Source organism: Ascaphus truei, unplaced genomic scaffold (genome assembly GCF_040206685.1).
Source record: "Ascaphus truei isolate aAscTru1 unplaced genomic scaffold, aAscTru1.hap1 HAP1_SCAFFOLD_670, whole genome shotgun sequence".
NCBI classification, from domain to species: Eukaryota; Metazoa; Chordata; class Amphibia; order Anura; family Ascaphidae; genus Ascaphus; species Ascaphus truei.
In genome coordinates this window covers 108,130-133,040 of record NW_027457003.1, presented here as the reverse complement: position 1 = coordinate 133,040, position 24,911 = coordinate 108,130, and the positions used below count along the sequence as shown (strand labels likewise).

Genomic DNA, 24,911 nt, shown 5'->3' with positions numbered 1-24,911 from the left:
CTCTAAGGGGTCTCCGACTTGCCCCCCGCAGGGCGCACCGCGGAGCTTCAGGGCAGAGAGGGTGAGACCCTGGATATCTGCACAAAGTGCAGTAGGTGAGCCCTGTTTAAAAAATAACAAATCCTACACCTAGCTGTGAGGACAGGAAAAAGACTGGTGTGCAGGTAGAGGGAGGGGCCTTATATGGCCTACCTGCAAAAGTCTACTTCCTGTCCTACCTAGAGTGAGAAGGGATTAACCCAATGGTGCCCACTGCCAGGGTGATCAGGAAATGTAATTCTGGATTTAGCGCACGCGCACACAGTAAGGAAAGGTCAGAGGGTTTCCCTGTAGATCGGTACAAGATGCCCCCCCCCCCCTGATAAACACCCCACCCCCTGATACCCCCCCGAAAAGTGCAGCGACAACCCACTTTGCCCTCCCGCGCCTCCCCCCGCACTGGCACGCAGCAGTAGTCCCACGCCTCCCCCCACACAGCCACGCAGCAGTACTCCTGTTCCCCACACAGCCACGCAGCAGTACTCACGTTACTCCCCCCCGCACTGCCATGCAGCAGTGCTCCCGTTACACCCCCTGCACAGCTCATCAGTACTCCCGTTACTCCCCCCGCACTGCCAAGCAGCAGCACTCCCGTTACACCCCCCCGCACGGCTACGCAGAAGTACTCCCATTACTCCCTGTCACGGTAGCTTATGACAAGATATAATGAACACCAAATATCTGGGTTGAACTGAACGAGGCTTAGATATAATAAAATATATTTATTCCTTAAAAAAGGTGAACACAGCAATATAGTACAATTAACAGGCAAGAAGGTAACACTTAGTTAGGGTTGGGGAATGGAGAAGTATCAGCTAGCAATTCTCCAGCAATCCGGTGACATTCCAGGTGGAATCAGAAGCACAACTAAAAACTGTAGGGTTGGCACAGTTTATATACCTGTGTAACCCTATTCTTAACATTGAATACAGACTATTGGTGAACAATATCTGTATCCAATCCCTAACGTGGAGACACAGATTAACCCATGCCCCCCAGCAAATTAGCCCATGTGTACTGGGACTTTGAGGGTCTTATTTCTGTAGCCCCATAATTAAATCAGGGGCAACGACCAGTCTACAAAATGAAGTAGCTGGCAGGAGCTTCATTGTTTGTAGGTGTAGACATAACACTTACAAACCACACCAGTTTGATGTTCCTCCGCCCTCAGGTAACAATTAGAGTGGCAGAGTCGTTTGACCAATACTTGGTTCCTAGACTTGGGTAAACAATCAGGGCAGTTAACTTTTTAATCACAGTGCTTAGGCTCAATCAGCCGGCTGCCCTTCATGACCTATTAGCATAGCAGATGGCGTCTGCATTTCCAGAACAGATCCAAAATACCATGCATATACACTTTAATATCTACACATATTAATAAGTTCCATTCTGGTGGACTCAGTGGGTTGAAATTTGCCAGTTCTTAATGCCTACAGTGTCTCCACACTTTGGCCAAATATCAACTCTCTGCGACCTCCAGAACCGGAGATACAGAAATGCACTTTAAAACATCTTTAAAATACAGGATTATAATGAAACATGGGAACAGGGGAACATATATTTTCCTGACATGACAAGGTGTAAGCCACAATCCTGGACCGCAGTCCAGTTAACCCCTTGCCGCCCTGGTGAGGTCAGGGGGTGGCCATATGGGGTGCAACCCCTTTAATACCGGGCCAACCCCCCTCTCCCTCTACACTCCCCATCGCACTGCCACGCAGCAGCACTCACGTTACTCCCCCCACAATGCGACGCAGCAGCCGTTACTCCCCCCCGCACAGCCATGCAACAGTGCTCCCGTTACTCCCCCTGCACGGCTCAGCAGTACTCTCGTTACTCCCCCCACACTGCCATGCATCAGTACTCCCCCCGCACTGCCACGCAGCAGCACTCACGTTACTCCCCACGCACTGCCACACAGCAATTCTCATTACTTCCCCCGCACTGCCACGCAGCAGTACTCCTGCACCTCCCCCCCGCACTGCCACGCAGCAGTACTCCCCCGCACTGCCACGCAATACTCCAGTTACTCCCCCTGCACAGCGCAGCAGTACTCCTGCACCTCTCCCCCGCACTGCCACGCAGCAGTACTCCCCCGCAATACTCCAGTTACTCCCCCTGCACAGCGCAGCAGTACTCCAATTACTTCCACTCCACAGGCATGCAGCAGTACTCCCGTTACTCCCCCTGCACAGCCATGCCCTTCATGACCTATTAGCATAGCAGATGGCGTCTGCATTTCCAGAACAGATCCAAAATACCATGCATATACACTTTAATATCTACACATATTAATAAGTTCCATTCTGGTGGACTCAGTGGAAAAGTGGGGACAAAAACACTGTCTCAAACTACAGGCCAATCTCACTTCTCCCAATTCTATCCAAAGTTATGGAAAAATGTGTCCACTCCCAATTAAGCGATTTCTACACCAAGACAAATTTCCCTAGCCAATTCCAGTCTGGGTTTCGTCCCAAACACTCCACCGTAACTACCCTGCTAAAAGTTTGCAATGAAATCCAGTGTGGAATGGAACGGGGACAACTCACTGGTGCAGTATTCCTAGATTTTGCAAAGGCTTTTGACACAGTTGATCATGCTATCCTGCTTAACAAACTCCAGAGCTCTGGAATAGGGAAACATGCTTTAAACTGGTTTCAGTCCTACCTATCAGGAAGATCCCAACATGTGTCCATCTCAGGCTCTAACTCCAACCCCCTGGATATCACTTGTGGTGTCCCGCAAGGCTCTGTTCTGGGGCCCCTACTCTTCTCAGTGTTCATTAATGATCTTCCCACAGCTTGTAAGGAAGCCTCAATACACATGTATGCAGATGACACAATCCTGTATGCACACAGCCATAGCCTCTCTGACCTTCAACACATACTTCAGTCTGACTTTTTGAGACTCGAAAACTGGATTTCCCAAAACAAACTGTTTTTAAACACTGACAAGACTGTAACAATGGTATTTGGGACCAAGACTAAATTTGTAAAGCTTCCAGTGACTGAGCTCCTGATTAGAACCAACGCTAAAACCACCCTAACACCTGTCACTAGTTTTAAATACCTGGGCTTATGGTTTGACTCCCACTTAACATTCGGGATGCACATTGATACCCTGACAACCAAGACCTATGCCAAACTAGGGGTACTTTACAGGAACAAATCCTCCCTAAGTCTCCTGGTCAGAAAGCGTATTGCACAGCAGATGCTAATGCCAATTATTGACTATGGAGACATAGTATACGGCTCGGCTCCTCAAACCCACCTTAGCAAACTTGACACCCTCTACAATTCAATTTGTCGTTTTGTTCTCCAATGCAACTACAACACACATCACTGCGAAATGCTCAAAGAACTAGATTGGTCATCACTAGAGTCTAGGCGCAAAGTTCACCTTTCCTGTCTCACCCTCAAATACTTTCTGGGCAAGCTACCCAGCTACCTGAACAAGCTCCTCACCCCTACCACATGCAGTACCTATCACCTGAGATCAGACTCCAAAAGACTATTCATGGTCCCAAGACTCAACAAAGTATCCGGACGTTCCTCCTTCTCCTTCCGTGCACCCCAAAACTGGAACAACCTACCAGAGACTCTCATATCCACCACCAGCTTAAGTTCTTTCAAATCTAAGGCTGTCTCACACTTTAATCTGGTCTGTAACTGTTTCATACGCTCATAATATATATTTTCTTTAACTGTGCACGCAATGTCTTGTATATAAATGTATACCTTGTTCATTTATGTAACTGTATTTGTAACCATGTATTATTTGCTTTACTCTGTGCCCAGGACATACTTGAAAACGAGAGGTAACTCTCAATGTATTACTTCCTGGTAAAATATTTTATAAATAAATAAATAAATAAATGCAGCAGTACTCCCGTTACTCCCCCTGCACAGCGCAGCAGTACTCCCGTTACTCCCCCTGCACAGCCATGCAGCAGTACTCCCGTTACTCCCCCTGCACAGCCATGCAGCAGTACTCCCGTTACTCCCCCTGCACAGCCATGCAGCAGTACTCCCGTTACTCCCCCTGCACAGCCATGCAGCAGTACTCCCGTTACTCCCCCTGCACAGCCATGCAGCAGTACTCCCGTTACTCCCCCTGCACAGCGCAGCAGTACTCCCGTTACTCCCCCTGCAAAGCCATGCAGCAGTACTCCCGTTACTCCCCCTGCAAAGCCATGCAGCAGTACTCCCGTTACTCCCCCTGCAAAGCCATGCAGCAGTACTCCCGTTACTCCCCCTGCACAGCCATGCAGCAGTACTCCCGTTACTCCCCCTGCACAGCCATGCAGCAGTACTCCCGTTACTCCCCCTGCAAAGCCATGCAGCAGTACTCCCGTTACTCCCCCTGCACAGCCATGCAGCAGTACTCCCGTTACTCCCCCTGCACAGCCATGCAGCAGTACTCCCGTTACTCCCCCTGCACAGGCATGCAGCAGTACTCCCGTTACTCCCCCTGCACAGCGCAGCAGTACTCCCGTTACTCCCCCTGCACAGCGCAGCAGTACTCCCGTTACTCCCCCTGCACAGCGTAGCAGTACTCCCGTTACTCCCCCCCGCACTGCCATGCAGCAGTACTCCCGTTACTCCCCCTGCACAGCCATGCAGCAGTACTCCCGTTACTCCCCCTGCACAGCGCAGAAGTACTCCCGTTACTCCCCCTGCACAGCGTAGCAGTACTCCCGTTACTCCCCCCCGCACTGCCATGCAGCAGTACTCCCGTTACTCCCCCTGCACAGCCATGCAGCAGTACTCCCGTTACTCCCCCTGGGTACCTGTCTTGGAGATCCACGCCTCCAGCTTCTTCTCCTCCTTCTCTCTCTGTTTCTGGGCCAGGACGAGGGCCACCATCGTCAGCGTCTTCCCGAGCCCCATGTCATCGGCTGGGGGCAGAGACCGGGTATCTTTACATGGCAAAAACATACAGCGCGGCGCGGAGCCGGCCAGGAGAGCGGCGCGGCGCCGGCCAGGAGAGCGGCACGGCGCCGGCCAGGAGAGCGGCGCAGCGCTGAGCCGGCCAGGAGAGCAGCGCGGCGCCGGTCAGGAGAGCGGCGCGGCGCCGGCCAGGAGAGCGGCGCGGTGCCAGCCAGGAGAGTGGCGCGGTGCGGACCCGGTCAGGAGAGCAGCGCGGCGCCGGCCAGGAGGGCAGCGCGGAGCCGGCCAGGAGAGCGGCGCGGAGCCGGCCAGGAGGGCAGCGCGGAGCCGGCCAGGAGAGCGGCGCGGAGCCGGCCAGGAGAGCGGCGCGGAGCCGGCCAGGAGAGCGGCGCGGAGCCGGCCAGGAGAGTGGCGCAGCGCGGAACCGGCCAGGAGAGCGGCGCGGAGCCGGCCAGGAGAGCGGCGCGGCGCCGGCCAGGAGAGCGGCGCGGAGCCGGCCAGGAGGGCAGCGCGGAGCCGGCCAGGAGAGCGGCGCGGAGCCGGCCAGGAGAGCGGCGCAGCGCGGAGCCGGCCAGGAGAGCGGCGCGGAGCCGGCCAGGAGAGCGGCGCGGCGCCGGCCAGGAGAGCGGCGCGGAGCCGGCCAGGAGGGCGGCGCGGAGCCGGCCAGGAGAGCGGCGCGGAGCCGGCCAGGAGAGCGGCGCGGAGCCGGCCAGGAGAGCGGCGCGGAGCCGGCCAGGAGAGCGGCGCGGCGCCGGCCAGGAGAGCGGCGCGGAGCCGGCAAGGAGAGCGGCGCGGAGCCGGCCAGGAGAGCGGCGCGGAGCCGGCCAGGAGAGCGGCGCGGAGCCGGCCAGGAGAGCGGCGCGGCGCCGGCCAGGAGAGCGGCGCAGCGCGGAGCCGGCCAGGGGAGCGGCGCGGCACGGAGCCGGCCAGGAGAGCGGCGCGGCACGGAGCCGGCCAGGAGAGCGGCGCGGAGCCGGCCAGGAGAGCGGCGCAGCGCGGAGCCGGCCAGGAGAGCGGCGCGGAGCCGGCCAGGAGAGCGGCGCGGAGCCGGCCAGGAGAGCGGCGCGGAGCCGGCCAGGAGAGTGGCGCAGCGCGGAACCGTCCAGGAGAGCGGCGCAGCGCGGAGCCGGCCAGGAGAGCGGCGCAGCGCGGAACCGGCCAGGAGAGCGGCGCGGCACGGAGCCGGCCAGGAGAGCGGCGCGGCGCCTGCCAGGAGGGCGGCGCGGAGCCGGCCAGGAGGGCAGCGCGGAGCCGGCCAGGAGAGCGGCGCGGAGCCGGCCAGGAGAGCGGCGCGGAGCCGGCCAGGAGAGCGGCGCGGAGCCGGCCAGGAGAGCGGCGCGGAGCCGGCCAGGAGAGCGGCGCGGAGCCGGCAAGGAGGGCAGCGCGGAGCCGGCCAGGAGAGCGGCGCGGAGCCGGCCAGGAGAGCGGCGCGGCGCCGGCCAGGAGAGCGGCGCAGCGCGGAGCCGGCCAGGGGAGCGGCGCGGCACGGAGCCGGCCAGGAGAGCGGCGCGGCACGGAGCCGGCCAGGAGAGCGGCGCGGAGCCGGCCAGGAGAGCGGCGCAGCGCGGAGCCGGCCAGGAGAGCGGCGCGGAGCCGGCCAGGAGAGCGGCGCGGAGCCGGCCAGGAGAGCGGCGCGGAGCCGGCCAGGAGAGCGGCGCGGAGCCGGCCAGGAGAGCGGCGCGGCGCCGGCCAGGAGAGCGGCGCAGCGCGGAGCCGGCCAGGGGAGCGGCGCGGCACGGAGCCGGCCAGGAGAGCGGCGCGGCACGGAGCCGGCCAGGAGAGCGGCGCGGAGCCGGCCAGGAGAGCGGCGCAGCGCGGAGCCGGCCAGGAGAGCGGCGCGGAGCCGGCCAGGAGAGCGGCGCGGAGCCGGCCAGGAGAGCGGCGCGGAGCCGGCCAGGAGAGTGGCGCAGCGCGGAACCGTCCAGGAGAGCGGCGCAGCGCGGAGCCGGCCAGGAGAGCGGCGCAGCGCGGAACCGGCCAGGAGAGCGGCGCGGCACGGAGCCGGCCAGGAGAGCGGCGCGGCGCCTGCCAGGAGAGCAGCGCGGAGCCGGCCAGGAGGGCGGCGCGGAGCCGGCCAGGAGAGCGGCGCGGAGCCGGCCAGGAGAGCGGCGCGGAGCCGGCCAGGAGAGCGGCGCGGCGCCGGCCAGGAGAGCGGCGCGGCGCCGGCCAGGAGAGCGGCGCGGTGCGGACCCGGTCAGGAGAGCAGCGCGGCGCCGGCCAGGAGGGCAGCGCGGAGCCGGCCAGGAGAGCGGCGCGGTGCGGACCCGGTCAGGAGAGCGGCGCGGGCCAGGAGAGCGGCGCGGAGCCGGCCAGGAGAGCGGCGCAGCACGGAGCCGCCAGGAAAGCGGGGCAGCGCGGAGTCGGCCAGGAGAGCGGCGCGGCGCGGAGCCGGCCAGGAGAGCGGCGCGGCGCCGGCCAGGAGAGCGGCGCAGTGCGGACCCGGTCAGGAGAGCAGCGCGGCGCCAGCCAGGAGAGTGGTGCGGACACGGTCAGGAGAGCAGCGCGGCGCCGGCCAGGAGGGCAGCGCGGAGCCGGCCAGGAGGGCAGCGCGGAGCCGGCCAGGAGGGCAGCGCGGAGCCGGCCAGGAGAGCGGCGCGGAGCCGGCCAGGAGAGCGGCGCGGAGCCGGCCAGGAGAGCGGCGCGGCGCCGGCCAGGAGAGCGGCGCGGCGCCGGCCAGGAGAGCGGCGCGGTGCGGACCCGGTCAGGAGAGCAGCGCGGCGCCGGCCAGGAGGGCAGCGCGGAGCCGGCCAGGAGAGCGGCGCGGAGCCGGCCAGGAGGGCAGCGCGGAGCCGGCCAGGAGAGCGGCGCGGAGCCGGCCAGGAGAGCGGCGCGGAGCCGGCCAGGAGAGCGGCGCAGTGCGGACCCGGTCAGGAGAGCAGCGCGGCGCCAGCCAGGAGAGTGGTGCGGACCCGGTCAGGAGGGCAGCGCGGAGCCGGCCAGGAGAGCGGCGCGGAGCCGGCCAGGAGGGCAGCGCGGAGCCGGCCAGGAGAGCGGCGCGGAGCCGGCCAGGAGAGCGGCGCGGAGCCGGCCAGGAGAGCGGCGCGGAGCCGGTCAGGAGAGCAGCGCGGCGCCAGCCAGGAGGGCAGCGCGGCGCCGGCCAGGAGGGCAGCGCGGAGCCGGCCAGGAGGGCAGCACGGAGCCGGCCAGGAGAGCGGCGCGGAGCCGGCCAGGAGAGCGGCGCGGCGCCGGCCAGGAGAGCGGCGCGGTGCGGACCCGGTCAGGAGAGCAGCGCGGCGCCGGCCAGCGCGGAGCCGGCCAGGAGAGCGGCGCGGAGCCGGCCAGGAGGGCGGCGCGGAGCCGGCCAGGAGAGCGGCGCGGAGCCGGCCAGGAGAGCGGCGCGGAGCCGGCCAGGAGAGCGGCGCGGAGCCGGCCAGGAGAGCGGCGCGGCGCCGGCCAGGAGAGCGGCGCAGCGCGGAGTCGGCCAGGAGAGCGGCGCAGCGCGGAGTCGGCCAGGAGAGCGGCGCGGAGCCGGCCAGGAGAGCGGGGCGGCGCGGAGCCGGCCAGGAGAGCGGCGCAGAGCCGGCCAGGAGAGCGGCGCGGAGCCGGCCAGGAGAGCGGCGCGGAGCCGGCCAGGAGAGCGGCGCGGAGCCGGCCAGGAGAGCGGCGCGGAGCCGGCCAGGAGAGCGGCGCGGAGCCGGCCAGGAGAGCGGCGCGTAGCCGGCCAGGAGAGCGGCGCGGCGCCGGCCAGGAGAGCGGCGCGGTGCGGACCCGGTCAGGAGAGCAGCGCGGCGCCGGCCAGGAGGGCAGCGCGGAGCCGGCCAGGAGAGCGGCGCGGTGCGGACCCGGTCAGGAGAGCGGCGCAGCACGGAGCCGCCAGGAGAGCGGCGCAGCACGGAGCCGCCAGGAGAGCGGCGCGGCGCCGGCCAGGAGAGCGGCGCAGTGCGGACCCGGTCAGGAGAGCAGCGCGGCGCCGGCCAGGAGGGCAGCGCGGAGCCGGCCAGGAGGGCAGCGCGGAGCCGGCCAGGAGAGCGGCGCGGAGCCGGCCAGGAGAGCGGCGCGGAGCCGGCCAGGAGAGCGGCGCGGAGCCGGCCAGGAGAGCGGCGCGGCGCCGGCCAGGAGAGTGGCGCAGCGCGGAACCGGCCAGGAGAGCGGCGCAGCGCGGAACCGGCCAGGAGAGCGGCGCAGCGCGGAGTCGGCCAGGAGAGCGGCGCGGAGCCGGCCAGGAGAGCGGGGCGGCGCGGAGCCGGCCAGGAGAGCGGCGCGGAGCCGGCCAGGAGAGCGGCGCGGAGCCGGCCAGGAGAGCGGCGCGGAGCCGGCCAGGAGAGCGGCGCGGCGCCGGCCAGGAGAGCGGGGCAGCGCGGAGCCGGCCAGGAGAGCGGCGCGGCACGGACCCGGCCAGGAGAGCGGCGCAGCGCGGAGCCGGCCAGGAGAGCGGCGCGGAGCCGGCCAGGAGAGCGGCGCGGCGCCGGCCAGGAGAGCGGCGCGGAGCCGGCCAGGAGGGCAGCGCGGCGCCGGCCAGGAGAGCGGCGCGGAGCCGGCCAGGAGAGTGGCGCAGCGCGGAACCGGCCAGGAGAGCGGCGCAGCGCGGAGCCGGCCAGGAGAGCGGCGCAGCGCGGAGCCGGCCAGGAGAGCGGCGCAGCGCGGAACCGGCCAGGAGAGCGGCGCGGCACGGAGCCGGCCAGGAGAGCGGCGCGGCACGGAGCCGGCCAGGAGAGTGGCGCGGCGCGGAACCGGCCAGGAGAGCGGCGCAGTGCGGAGCCGGCCAGGAGAGCGGCGCGGCACGGAGCCGGCCAGGAGAGCGGCGCGGCGCCGGCCAGGAGAGCGGCGCGGCGCCGGCCAGGAGAGTGGCGCAGCGCGGAACCGGCCAGGAGAGCGGCGCAGCGCGGAGCCGGCCAGGAGAGTGGCGCAGCGCGGAACCGGCCAGGAGAGCGGCGCAGCGCGGAGCCGGCCAGGAGAGTGGCGCAGCGCGGAACCGGCCAGGAGAGCGGCGCAGCGCGGAGCCGGCCAGGAGAGTGGCGCAGCGCGGAACCGGCCAGGAGAGCGGCGCGAAGTTATACCACAGGCCGGGAGTTATACCACACGTGCTAACACTTTAGTGTAATACAGAGCTGCCAGTGCTGATAACGGGTCACAACCAGCTGGTACTGTGATAACGGGTCACAACCAGCTGGTACTGTGATAACGGGTCACAACCAGCTGGTACTGTGATAACGGGTCACAACCAGCTGGTACTGTGATAACGCGGGTCACAACCAGCTGGTACTGTGATAACGGGTCACAACCAGCTGGTACTGTGATAACGGGTCACAACCAGCTGGTACTGTGATAACGCGGGTCACAACCAGCTGGTACTGTGATAACGCGGGTCACAACCAGCTGGTACTGTGATAACGCGGGTCACAACCAGCTGGTACTGTGATAACGCGGGTCACAACCAGCTGGTACTGTGATAACGGGTCACAGCCAGCTGGTACTGTGATAACGCGGGTCACAACCAGCTGGTGCTGTGATAACGGGTCACAGCCAGCTGGTACTGTGATAACGCGGGTCAGAACCAGTTAGTGCTGGACCGCGAGGTGAACCGTGCGCAGGCAAAATGGCTGAAAGTGTCACTGACAGAAGTGCGCACAATGCTGGTGAGTCGCACACGTCCCGCGTTATTGGACCGTTCGCGCCCCTGTGATTAAGTCGGAGTGCGGGAGGAAGGGGCCGCGGATCTCTGTGTGGGGGGGGGGGGGGACACACATTTAGGGGCCGCGGATCTCTGTGTGGGGGGGACACATTTAGGGGCCGCGGATCTCTGTGTGGGGGGGACACATTTAGGGGCCGCGGATCTCTGTGTGGGGGGGGGACACACATTTAGGGGCCGCGGATCTCTGTGTGGGGGGGACATACATATAGGGGCCGCGGATCTCTGTGTGGGGGGGGGGACATACATTTAGGGGCCGCGGATCTCTGTGTGGGGGGGACACACATTTAGGGGCCGCGGATCTCTGTGTGGGGGGGGACATACATTTAGGGGCCGCGGATCTCTGTGTGGGGGGGGGGGGGACATACATTTAGGGGCCGCGGATCTCTGTGTGGGGGGGGGGGGGACATACATTTAGGGGCCGCGGATCTCTGTGTGGGGGGGACATACATATAGGGGCCGCGGATCTCTGTGTGGGGGGGGACATACATATAGGGGCCGCGGATCTCTGTGTGGGGGGGACATACATTTAGGGGCCGCGGATCTCTGTGTGGGGGGGGACATACATTTAGGGGCCGCGGATCTCTGTGTGGGGGGGGACACACATTTAGGGGCCGCGGATCTCTGTGTGGGGGGGGGGGGGGGACATACATTTAGGGGCCGCGGATCTCTGTGTGGGGGGGGGGGGACATACATTTAGGGGCCGCGGATCTCTGTGTGGGGGGGACATACATATAGGGGCCGCGGATCTCTGTGTGGGGGGGGACATACATTTAGGGGCCGCGGATCTCTGTGTGGGGGGGGCATACATATAGGGGCCGCGGATCTCTGTGTGGGGGGGACATACATATAGGGGCCGCGGATCTCTGTGTGGGGGGGGGACGACATACATTTAGGGGCCGCGGATCCGTGTGGGGGGGGACACACATTTAGGGGCCGCGGATCTCTGTGTGGGGGGGGACACACATTTAGGGGCCGCGGATCTCTGTGTGGGGGGGGACATACATATAGGGGCCGCGGATCTCTGTGTGGGGGGGGGGGCATACATTTAGGGGCCGCAGATCCGTGTGGGGGGGGACATACATTTAGGGGCCGCGGATCTCTGTGTGGGGGGGGACACACATTTAGGGGCCGCGGATCTCTGTGTGGGGGGGACACACATTTAGGGGCCGCGGATCTCCGTGTGGGGGGGACATACATTTAGGGGCCGCGGATCTCTGTGTGGGGGGGGACATACATTTAGGGGCCGCGGATCTCTGTGTGGGGGGGACATACATTTAGGGGCCGCGGATGTCTGTGTGGGGGGGACACACATTTAGGGGCCGCGGATCTCCGTGTGGGGGGGACATACATTTAGGGGCCGCGGATCTCTGTGTGGGGGGGGACATACATTTAGGGGCCGCGGATCTCTGTGTGGGGGGGACACACATTTAGGGGCCGCGGATCTCTGTGTGGGGGGGGGACACACATTTAGGGGCCGCGGATCTCCGTGTGGGAGGGACACATACATTTAGGGGCCGCGGATCTCCGTGTGGGGGGGGGGGGGGACATACATTTAGGGGCCGCGGATCTCTGTGGGGGGGGGACATACATTTAGGGGCCGCGGATCTCTGTGTGGGGGGGGACATACATTTAGGGGCCGCGGATCTCTGTGTGGGGGGGGGGGGACACACATTTAGGAGCCGCGGATCTCTGTGTGGGGGGGACACATACATTTAGGGGCCGCGGATCTCTGTGTGGGGGGGGACACATACATTTAGGGGCCGCGGATCTCTGTGAGGGGGGGGGACGACATACATTTAGGGGCCACGGATCTCTGTGTGGGGGGGGGGGGACATACATTTAGGGGCCGCGGATCTCCGTGTGGGGGGGGGGGGGGACATACATTTAGGGGCCGCGGATCTCTGTGTGGGGGGGACACACATTTAGGGACCGCGGATCTCCGTGTGGGGGGGGACATACATTTAGGGGCCGCGGATCTCTGTGTGGGGGGGGGGACACACATTTAGGGGCCGCGGATCTCTGTGTGGGGGGGGACATACATTTAGGGGCCGCGGATCTCTGTGTGGGGGGGACATACATTTAGGGGCCGCGGATCTGTGTGGGGGGGACATACATTTAGGGGCCGCGGATCTCTGTGTGGGGGGGGGGGGGGGACACACATTTAGGGGCCGCGGATGTCTGTGTGGGGGGGACACACATTTAGGGGCCGCAGATTCTCTGTGTGGGGGGGGACATACATTTAGGGGCCGTGGATCTCCGTGTGGGGGGGGACACACATTTAGGGGCCGCGGATCTCTGTGTGGGGGGGACAAACATTTAGGGGCCGCGGATCTCTGTGTGGGGGGGACAAACATTTAGGGGCCGCGGATCTCTGTGTGGGGGGGGACATACATTTAGGGGCCGCGGATCTGTGTGGGGGGGACACACATTTAGGGGCCGCGGATCTCTGTGGGGGGGACATACATTTAGGGGCCGCGGATCTCTGTGGGGGGGGGACATACATTTAGGGGCCGCGGATCTCTGTGTGGGGGGGACATACATTTAGGGGCCGCGGATCTGTGTGTGGGGGGGACATACATTTAGGGGCCGCGGATCTGTGTGGGGGGGACATACATTTAGGGGCCGCGGATCTCTGTGGGGGGGGGGACACACATTTAGGGGCCGCGGATCTCTGTGTGGGGGGGGGACATACATTTAGGGGCCGCGGATCTCTGTGTGGGGGACATACATTTAGGGGCCGCGGATCTCTGTGGGGGGGGGGACACACATTTAGGGGCCGCGGATCTCTGTGTGGGGGGGGACATACATTTAGGGGCCGCGGATCTGTGTGGGGGGGGGGACATACATTTAGGGGCCGCGGATCTCCGTGTGGGGGGGACACACATTTAGGGGCCGCGGATCTCTGTGTGGGGGGGGACATACATTTAGGGGCCGCGGATCTCTGTGTGGGGGGGACATACATTTAGGGGCCGCGGATCTGTGTGGGGGGGACATACATTTAGGGGCCGCGGATCTCTGTGTGGGGGGGACACACATTTAGGGGCCGCGGATCTCTGTGTGGGGGGGGGACATACATTTAGGGGCCGCGGATCTGTGTGGGGGGGACATACATTTAGGGGCCGCGGATCTCTGTGTGGGGGGGGACACACATTTAGGGGCCGCGGATCTCTGTGTGGGGGGGGACATACATTTAGGGGCCGCGGATCTGTGTGGGGGGGGGGGACATACATTTAGGGGCCGCGGATCTCCGTGTGGGGGGGACATACATTTAGGGGCCGCGGATCTCTGTGTGGGGGGGGACATACATTTAGGGGCCGCGGATCTGTGTGGGGGGGGGACATACATTTAGGGGCCGCGGATCTCTGTGTGGGGGGGGACATACATTTAGGGGCCGCGGATCTCTGTGTGGGGGGGACATACATTTAGGGGCCGCGGATCTGTGTGGGGGGGACATACATTTAGGGGCCGCGGATCTCTGTGTGGGGGGGGGGGGGGACACACATTTAGGGGCCGCGGATGTCTGTGTGGGGGGGACACACATTTAGGGGCCGCAGATTCTCTGTGTGGGGGGGGACATACATTTAGGGGCCGTGGATCTCCGTGTGGGGGGGGACACACATTTAGGGGCCGCGGATCTCTGTGTGGGGGGGACAAACATTTAGGGGCCGCGGATCTCTGTGTGGGGGGGACAAACATTTAGGGGCCGCGGATCTCTGTGTGGGGGGGGACATACATTTAGGGGCTGCGGATCTGTGTGGGGGGGACACACATTTAGGGGCCGCGGATCTCTGTGGGGGGGACATACATTTAGGGGCCGCGGATCTCTGTGGGGGGGGGGACATACATTTAGGGGCCGCGGATCTCTGTGTGGGGGGGACATACATTTAGGGGCCGCGGATCTGTGTGTGGGGGGGACATACATTTAGGGGCCGCGGATCTGTGTGGGGGGGACATACATTTAGGGGCCGCGGATCTCTGTGGGGGGGGGGACACACATTTAGGGGCCGCGGATCTCTGTGTGGGGGGGGACATACATTTAGGGGCCGCGGATCTCTGTGTGGGGGACATACATTTAGGGGCCGCGGATCTCTGTGGGGGGGGGGACACACATTTAGGGGCCGCGGATCTCTGTGTGGGGGGGGACATACATTTAGGGGCCGCGGATCTGTGTGGGGGGGGGGACATACATTTAGGGGCCGCGGATCTCCGTGTGGGGGGGACACACATTTAGGGGCCGCGGATCTCTGTGTGGGGGGGGACATACATTTAGGGGCCGCGGATCTCTGTGTGGGGGGGACATACATTTAGGGGCCGCGGATCTGTGTGGGGGGGACATACATTTAGGGGCCGCGGATCTCTGTGTGGGGGGGACACACATTTAGGGGCCGCGGATCTCTGTGTGGGGGGGGGACATACATTTAGGGGCCGCGGATCTGTGTGGGGGGGACATACATTTAGGGGCCGCGGATCTCTGTGTGGGGGGGGACACACATTTAGGGGCCGCGGATCTCTGTGTGGGGGGGGACATACATTTAGGGGCCGCGGATCTGTGTGGGGGGGGGACATACATTTAGGGGCCGCGGATCTCCGTGTGGGGGGGACATACATTTAGGGGCCGCGGATCTCTGTGTGGGGGGGGACATACATTTAGGGGCCGCGGATCTGTGTGGGGGGGGGACATACATTTAGGGGCCGCGGATCTGTGTGGGGGGGGGGACACACATTTAGGGGCCGCGGATCTCTGTGGGGGGGACATACATTTAGGGGCCGCGGATCTCTGTGTGGGGGGGGGACATACATTTAGGGGCCGCCTATCTCCGTGTGGGGGGGACACACATTTAGGGGCCGCAGATTCTCTGTGTGGGGGGGGACATACATTTAGGGGCCGCAGATTCTCTGTGTGGGGGGGACACACATTTAGGGGCCGCGGATCTCTGTGTGGGGGGGACATACATTTAGGGGCCGCGGATCTCTGTGGGGGGGACATACATTTAGGGGCCGCGGATCTCCGTGTGGGGGGGACATACATTTAGGGGCCGCGGATCTCTGTGTGGGGGGGGACATACATTTAGGGGCCGCGGATCTCTGTGTGGGGGGGGACACACATTTAGGGGCCGCGGATCTCTGTGTGTGGGGGACATACATTTAGGGGCCGCGGATCTCTGTGTGGGGGGGGACATACATTTAGGGGACGCGGATCTCTGTGTGGGGGGGACATACATTTAGGGGCCGCGGATCTCTGTGGGGGGGACATACATTTAGGGGCCGCGGATCTCTCTGTGTGGGGGGGGACACACATTTAGGGGCCGCGGATCTCTGTGTGGGGGGGACATACATTTAGGGGCCGCGGATCCCTGTGTGGGGGGGACACACATTTAGGGGCCGCGGATCTCTGTGGGGGGGACATACATTTAGGGGCCGCGGATCTCTCTGTGTGGGGGGGGACACACATTTAGGGGCCGCGGATCTCTGTGTGGGGGGGACACACATTTAGGGGCCGCGGATCTCTGTGTGGGGGGGGACACACATTTAGGGGCCGCGGATCTCTGTGTGGGGGGGACACACATTTAGGGGCCGCGGATCTCTGTGTGGGGGGGGACACACATTTAGGGGCCGCAGATTCTCTGTGTGGGGGGGACATAAATTTAGGGGCCGCGGATCTCCGTGTGGGGGGGGACACACATTTAGGGGCCGCGGATCTCTCTGTGTGGGGGGGGGACACATTTAGGGGCCGCGGATCTGTGTGGGGGGGGAAATACATTTAGGGGCCGCAGATTCTCTGTGTGGGGGGGACATACATTTAGGGGCCGCAGATCTCTGTGTGGGGGGGGGGACATACATTTAGGGGCCGCGGATCTCTCTGTGTGGGGGGGGACACACATTTAGGGGCCGCGGATCTCTCTGTGTGGGGGGGGACACACATTTAGGGGCCGCGGATCTCTGTGTGGGGGGGGACATACATTTAGGGGCCGCGGATCTGTGTGGGGGGGGGACATACATTTAGGGGCCGCGGATCTCTGTGTGGGGGACATACATTTAGGGGCCGCGGATCTCTGTGGGGGGGGGGACACACATTTAGGGGCCGCGGATCTCTGTGTGGGGGGGGACATACATTTAGGGGCCGCGGATCTGTGTGGGGGGGGGGACATACATTTAGGGGCCGCGGATCTCCGTGTGGGGGGGACACACATTTAGGGGCCGCGGATCTCTGTGTGGGGGGGGACATACATTTAGGGGCCGCGGATCTCTGTGTGGGGGGGACATACATTTAGGGGCCGCGGATCTGTGTGGGGGGGACATACATTTAGGGGCCGCGGATCTCTGTGTGGGGGGGACACACATTTAGGGGCCGCGGATCTCTGTGTGGGGGGGGGACATACATTTAGGGGCCGCGGATCTGTGTGGGGGGGACATACATTTAGGGGCCGCGGATCTCTGTGTGGGGGGGGACACACATTTAGGGGCCGCGGATCTCTGTGTGGGGGGGGACATACATTTAGGGGCCGCGGATCTGTGTGGGGGGGGGGACATACATTTAGGGGCCGCGGATCTCCGTGTGGGGGGGACATACATTTAGGGGCCGCGGATCTCTGTGTGGGGGGGGACATACATTTAGGGGCCGCGGATCTGTGTGGGGGGGGGACATACATTTAGGGGCCGCGGATCTGTGTGGGGGGGGGACACACATTTAGGGGCCGCGGATCTCTGTGGGGGGGACATACATTTAGGGGCCGCGGATCTCTGTGTGGGGGGGGGACATACATTTAGGGGCCGCCTATCTCCGTGTGGGGGGGACACACATTTAGGGGCCGCAGATTCTCTGTGTGGGGGGGGACATACATTTAGGGGCCGCAGATTCTCTGTGTGGGGGGGACACACATTTAGGGGCCGCGGATCTCTGTGTGGGGGGGACATACATTTAGGGGCCGCGGATCTCTGTGGGGGGGACATACATTTAGGGGCCGCGGATCTCCGTGTGGGGGGGACATACATTTAGGGGCCGCGGATCTCTGTGTGGGGGGGGACATACATTTAGGGGCCGCGGATCTCTGTGTGGGGGGGGACACACATTTAGGGGCCGCGGATCTCTGTGTGTGGGGGACATACATTTAGGGGCCGCGGATCTCTGTGTGGGGGGGGACATACATTTAGGGGACGCGGATCTCTGTGTGGGGGGGACATACATTTAGGGGCCGCGGATCTCTGTGGGGGGGACATACATTTAGGGGCCGCGGATCTCTCTGTGTGGGGGGGGACACACATTTAGGGGCCGCGGATCTCTGTGTGGGGGGGACATACATTTAGGGGCCGCGGATCCCTGTGTGGGGGGGACACACATTTAGGGGCCGCGGATCTCTGTGGGGGGGACATACATTTAGGGGCCGCGGATCTCTCTGTGTGGGGGGGGACACACATTTAGGGGCCGCGGATCTCTGTGTGGGGGGGACACACATTTAGGGGCCGCGGATCTCTGTGTGGGGGGGGACACACATTTAGGGGCCGCGGATCTCTGTGTGGGGGGGACACACATTTAGGGGCCGCGGATCTCTGTGTGGGGGGGGACACACATTTAGGGGCCGCAGATTCTCTGTGTGGGGGGGACATAAATTTAGGGGCCGCGGATCTCCGTGTGGGGGGGGACACACATTTAGGGGCCGCGGATCTCTCTGTGTGGGGGGGGGACACATTTAGGGGCCGCGGATCTCTGTGGGGGGGACATACATTTAGGGGCCGCGGATCTCTGTGGGGGGGACATACATTTAGGGGCCGCGGATCTCTGTGGGGGGGACATACATTTAGGGGCCGCGGATCTCTGTGGGGGGGGGGGACATACATTTAGGGGCCGCGGATCTCTGTGGGGGGGACATACATTTAGGGGCCGCGGATCTCTGTGTGGGGGGGGAAATACATTTAGGGGCCGCAGATTCTCTGTGTGGGGGGGACATACATTTAGGGGCCGCAGATCTCTGTGTGGGGGGGGGACATACATTTAGGGGCCGCGGATCTCTCTGTGTGGGGGGGGACACACATTTAGGGGCCGCGGATCTCTCTGTGTGGGGGGGGACACACATTTAGGGGCCGCGGATCTCTGTGGGGGGGACATACATTTAGGGGCCGCGGATCTCTGTGTGGGGGGGGGACATACATTTAGGGGCCGCCTATCTCCGTGTGGGGGGGACACACATTTAGGGGCCGCAGATTCTCTGTGTGGGGGGGGACATACATTTAGGGGCCGCAGATTCTCTGTGTGGGGGGGACACACATTTAGGGGCCGCGGATCTCTGTGTGGGGGGGACATACATTTAGGGGCCGCGGATCTCTGTGGGGGGGACATACATTTAGGGGCCGCGGATCTCCGTGTGGGGGGGACATACATTTAGGGGCCGCGGATCTCTGTGTGGGGGGGGACATACATTTAGGGGCCGCAGATTCTCTGTGTGGGGGGGACACACATTTAGGGGCCGCGGATCTCTGTGTGGGGGGGACATACATTTAGGGGCCGCGGATCTCTGTGGGGGGGACATACATTTAGGGGCCGCGGATCTCCGTGTGGGGGGGACATACATTTAGGGGCCGCGGATCTCTGTGTGGGGGGGGACATACATTTAGGGGCCGCGGATCTCTGTGTGGGGGGGGACACACATTTAGGGGCCGCGGATCTCTGTGTGTGGGGGACATACATTTAGGGGCCGCGGATCTCTGTGTGGGGGGGGACATACATTTAGGGGACGCGGATCTCTGTGTGGGGTGGACATACATTTAGGGGCCGCGGATCTCTGTGGGGGGGACATACATTTAGGGGCCGCGGATCTCTCTGTGTGGGGGGGGACACACATTTAGGGGCCGCGGATCTCTGTGTGGGGGGGACATACATTTAGGGGCCGCGGATCCCTGTGTGGGGGGGACACACATTTAGGGGCCGCGGATCTCTGTGGGGGGGACATACATTTAGGGGCCGCGGATCTCTCTGTGTGGGGGGGGACACACATTTAGGGGCCGCGGATCTCTGTGTGGGGGGGACACACATTTAGGGGCCGCGGATCTCTGTGTGGGGGGGGACACACATTTAGGGGCCGCGGATCTCTGTGTGGGGGGGACACACATTTAGGGGCCGCGGATCTCTGTGTGGGGGGGGACACACATTTAGGGGCCGCAGATTCTCTGTGTGGGGGGGACATAAATTTAGGGGCCGCGGATCTCCGTGTGGGGGGGGACACACATTTAGGGGCCGCGGATCTCTCTGTGTGGGGGGGGGACACATTTAGGGGCCGCGGATCTCTGTGGGGGGGACATACATTTAGGGGCCGCGGATCTCTGTGGGGGGGACATACATTTAGGGGCCGCGGATCTCTGTGGGGGGGACATACATTTAGGGGCCGCGGATCTCTGTGGGGGGGGGGACATACATTTAGGGGCCGCGGATCTCTGTGGGGGGGACATACATTTAGGGGCCGCGGATCTCTGTGTGGGGGGGGAAATACATTTAGGGGCCGCAGATTCTCTGTGTGGGGGGGACATACATTTAGGGGCCGCAGATCTCTGTGTGGGGGGGGGACATACATTTAGGGGCCGCGGATCTCTCTGTGTGGGGGGGGACACACATTTAGGGGCCGCGGATCTCTCTGTGTGGGGGGGGACACACATTTAGGGGCCGCGGATCTCTCTGTGTGGGGGGGGACATACATTTAGGGGCCGCAGATCCCTGTGTGGGGGGGACACACATTTAGGGGCCGCGGATCCCTGTGTGGGGGGGACACACATTTAGGGGCCGCGGATCTCTCTGTGTGGGGGGGGACACACATTTAGGGGCCGCGGATCTCTCTGTGTGGGGGGGGACACACATATAGGGGCCGCGGATCTCTGTGTGGGGGGGACATACATTTAGGGGCCGTGGATCCCTGTGGGGGGGACATACATTTAGGGGCCGCGGATCTCTCTGTGTGGGGGGGGACACACATTTAGGGGCCGCGGATCTCTCTGTGTGGGGGGGACATACATTTAGGGGCCGCGGATCTCTGTGTGTGGGGGGGGACACACATTTAGGGGCCGCGGATCTCTGTGTGGGGGGGACACATTTAGGGGCCGCAGATTCTCTGTGTGGGGGGGGACACACATTTAGGGGCCGCGGATCTCTGTGTGGGGGGGACATACATTTAGGGGCCGCGGATCTCTGTGTGGGGGGGGACATACATTTAGGGGCCGCAGATTCTCTGTGTGGGGGGGACATACATTTAGGGGCCGCGGATCTCCGTGTGGGGGGGGACACACATTTAGGGGCCGCGGATCTCTCTGTGTGGGGGGGACATACATTTAGGGGCCGCGGATCTCCGTGTGGGGGGGGACATACATTTAGGGGCCGCGTATCTCTGTGTGGGGGGGACATACATTTAGGGGCCGCAGATCTCTGTGTGGGGGGGGGACATACATTTAGGGGCCGCGGATCTCCGTGTGGGGGGGGACATACATTTAGGGGCCGCGGATCTCTGTGTGGGGGGGGGACATACATATAGGGGCCGCGGATCTCTGTGTGGGGGGGACACACATTTAGGGGGCGCGGATCTCCGTGTGGGGGGGACATACATTTAGGGGGCGCGGATCTCCGTGTGGGGGGGACATACATTTAGGGGCCGCGGATCTCCGTGTGGGGGGGGACATACATTTAGGGGCCGCGGATCTCTGTGTGGGGGGGGGGGGGACATATATTTAGGGGCCGCGGATCTCCGTGTGGGGGGGACATACGTTTAGGGGCCGCGGATCTCTGTGTGGGGGGGGACATACATTTAGGGGCCGCGGATCTCTGTGTGGGGGGGACATACATTTAGGGGCCGTGGATCCCTGTGTGGGGGGGACATATATTTAGGGGGCGCGGATCTCTGTGTGGGGGGGACATACATTTAGGGGCCGCGGATCTCCGTGTGGGGGGGGGACATACATTTAGGGGCCGTGGATATCTGTGTGGGGGGGGACATACATTTATGGGCCGCGGATCTCTGTGTGGGGGGGGACATACATTTAGGGGCCGTGGATATCTGTGTGGGGGGGGGGGACACATACATTTAGGGGCCGCGGATCTCTGTGTGGGGGGGGACATACATTTAGGGGCCGTGGATATCTGTGTGGGGGGGGGGGGACACATACATTTAGGGGCCGCGGATCTCTGTGTGTGGGGGGGGACATACATTTATGGGCCGCGGATCTCTGTGTGGGGGGGGACATACATTTAGGGGCCGTGGATATCTGTGTGGGGGGGGGGGACACATACATTTAGGGGCCGCGGATCTCTGTGTGGGGGGGGGGACATACATTTATGGGCCGCGGATCTCTGTGTGGGGGGGGGGGGACACATACATTTAGGGGCCGCGGATCTCTGTGTGGGGGGGGGACATACATTTAGGGGCCGCGGATCTCTGTGTGGGGGGGGACATACATTTAGGGGCCGCGGATCTCTGTGTGGGGGGACGACATACATTTAGGGGCCGCGGATCTCCGTGTGGGGGGGACACACATTTAGGGGCCGCGGATCTCCGTGTGGGGGGACGACATACATTTAGGGGCCGCGGATCTCCGTGTGGGGGGGACACACATTTAGGGGCCGCGGATCTCCGTGTGGGGGGGGACATACGTTTAGGGGCCGCGGATCTCTGTGTGGGGGGGACATACATTTAGGGGCCGTGGATCCCTGTGTGGGGGGGGACATATATTTAGGGGGCGCGGATCTCTGTGTGGGGGGGACATACATTTAGGGGCCGCGGATCTCCGTGTGGGGGGGGGACATACATTTAGGGGCCGTGGATATCTGTGTGGGGGGGGACATACATTTATGGGCCGCGGATCTCTGTGTGGGGGGGGGGGACACATACATTTAGGGGCCGCGGATCTCTGTGTGTGGGGGGGGACATACATTTATGGGCCGCGGATCTCTGTGTGGGGGGGGACATACATTTAGGGGCCGTGGATATCTGTGTGGGGGGGGGGGGACACATACATTTAGGGGCCGCGGATCTCTGTGTGGGGGGGGGGACATACATTTATGGGCCGCGGATCTCTGTGTGGGGGGGGGGGACACATACATTTAGGGGCCGCGGATCTCTGTGTGGGGGGGACACACATTTAGGGGCCGCGGATCTCTGTGTGGGGGGGACATACATTTAGGGGCCGCGGATCTCCGTGTGGGGGGGACATACATTTAGGGGCCGTGGATATCTGTGTGGGGGGGGACATACATTTATGGGCCGCGGATCTCTGTGTGGGGGGGGGGGGACATACATTTAGGGGCCGCGGATCTCTGTGTGGGGGGGGGGGGACACATACATTTAGGGGCCGCGGATCTCTGTGTGGGGGGGGGGACATACATTTAGGGGCCGCGGATCTCTGTGTGGGGGGGGGGGGAGAGACATACATTTAGGGGCCGCGGATCTCCGTGTGGGGGGACGACATACATTTAGGGGCCGCGGATCTCTGTGTGGGGGGGGACATACATTTAGGGGGCGTGGATATCTGTGTGGGGGGGGGACATACATTTAGGGTCCGCGGATCTCTGTGTGGGGGGGACACACATTTAGGGGCCGCGGATCTCTGTGTGGGGGGGGGACATACATTTAGGGGCCACGGATCTCTGTGTGGGGGGGGGGGACATACATTTAGGGGCCGCGGATCTCTGTGTGGGGGGGGACACATACATTTAGGGGCCGCGGATCTCTGTGTGGGGGGGGACATACATTTAGGGGCCGCGGATCTCCGTGTGGGGGGGGGGGGGACACATTTAGGGGCCGCAGATTCTCTGTGTGGGGGGGGGACATACATTTAGGGGCCGCGGATCTCTGTGTGGGGGGGACACATACATTTAGGGGCCGCGGATCTCTGTGTGGGGGGGGGACATACATTTAGGGGCCGCGGATCTCTGTGTGGGGGGGACACATACATTTAGGGGCCGCGGATCTCTGTGTGGGGGGGGGACATACATTTAGGGTCCGCGGATCTCTGTGTGGGGGGGGACATACATTTAGGGGCCGCGGATCTCTGTGTGGGGGGGGGGGGACATACATTTAGGGGCCGCGGATCTCTGTGTGGGGGGGGGACATACATTTAGGGGCCGCGGATCTCTGTGTGGGGGGGGGGACATACATTTAGGGGCCGCGGATCTCTGTGTGGGGGGGGACATACATTTAGGGGCCGCGGATCTCTGTGTGGGGGGGGGGGCATACATTTAGGGGCCGCGGATCTCCGTGTGGGGGGGGGGGGACATACATTTAGGGGCCGCGGATCTCTCTGTGTGGGGGGGACATACATTTAGGGGCCGCGGATCTCCGTGTGGGGGGGACATACGTTTAGGGGCCGCGGATCTCCGTGTGGGGGGGGACATACATTTAGGGGCCGCGGATCTCCGTGTGGGGGGGACACACATTTAGGGGGCGCGGATCTCCGTGTGGGGGGGACATACATTTAGGGGCCGCTGATCTCTGTGTGGGGGGGGGGACATACGTTTAGGGGCCGCGGATCTCTGTGTGGGGGGGGACATACATATAGGGGCCGCGGATCTCCGTGTGGGGGGGGACATACATTTAGGGGCCGCGGATCTCTGTGTGGGGGGGACATACATATAGGGGCCGCGGATCTCTGTGTGGGGGGGACACACATTTAGGGTCCGCGGATCTCTGTGTGGGGGGGGGACATACATTTAGGGGCCGCGGATCTCCGTGTGGGGGGGGGGGACATACATTTAGGGGCCGCGGATCTCCGTGTGGGGGGGACATACATTTAGGGGCCGCGGATCTCTGTGTGGGGGGGACACACATTTAGGGGCCGCGGATCTCCGTGTGGGGGGGGGGACATACATTTAGGGGCCGCGGATCTCTGTGGGGGGGGGACACACATTTAGGGGCCGCGGATCTCTGTGTGGGGGGACACATACATTTAGGGGCCGCGGATCTCTGTGTGGGGGGGGGACACATTTAGGGGCCGCGGATCTCTGTGTGGGGGGGACACACATTTAGGGGCCGCGGATCTCTGTGTGGGGGGGGACATACATTTAGGGGCCGCGGATCTCTGTGTGGGGGGGGACATACATTTAGGGGCCGCGGATCTCTGTGTGGGGGGGACACACATTTAGGGGCCGCGGATCTCTGTGTGGGGGGGGGGGGAGACACACATTTAGGGGCCGCGGATCTCCGTGTGGGGGGGACATACATTTAGGGGCCGCGGATCTCTGTGTGGGGGGGACATACATTTAGGGGCCGCGGATCTCTGTGTGGGGGGGGGGGGGACACACATTTAGGGGCCGCGGATCTCGGTGTGGGGGGGGGACATACATTTAGGGGCCGCGGATCTCTGTGTGGGGGGGACACACATTT

At 63.6% G+C, this 24,911-nt stretch overlaps 1 protein-coding gene across 1 annotated transcript in view; it reads right to left on the bottom strand.

Annotated features, from left to right (window-relative positions):
* TTF2 (transcription termination factor 2) overlaps positions 1-24,911 on the bottom strand; it is a gene marked incomplete at its 3' end in the record, with an annotated part of 188,190 nt that overhangs the window by 63,503 nt on the left and 99,776 nt on the right. Inside the window, exon 10 of the mRNA XM_075584603.1 lies at positions 4,829-4,936. Within this exon, the coding sequence (XP_075440718.1) occupies positions 4,829-4,936 (108 nt within the window). The remainder of the gene's footprint in view (positions 1-4,828; positions 4,937-24,911) is intronic.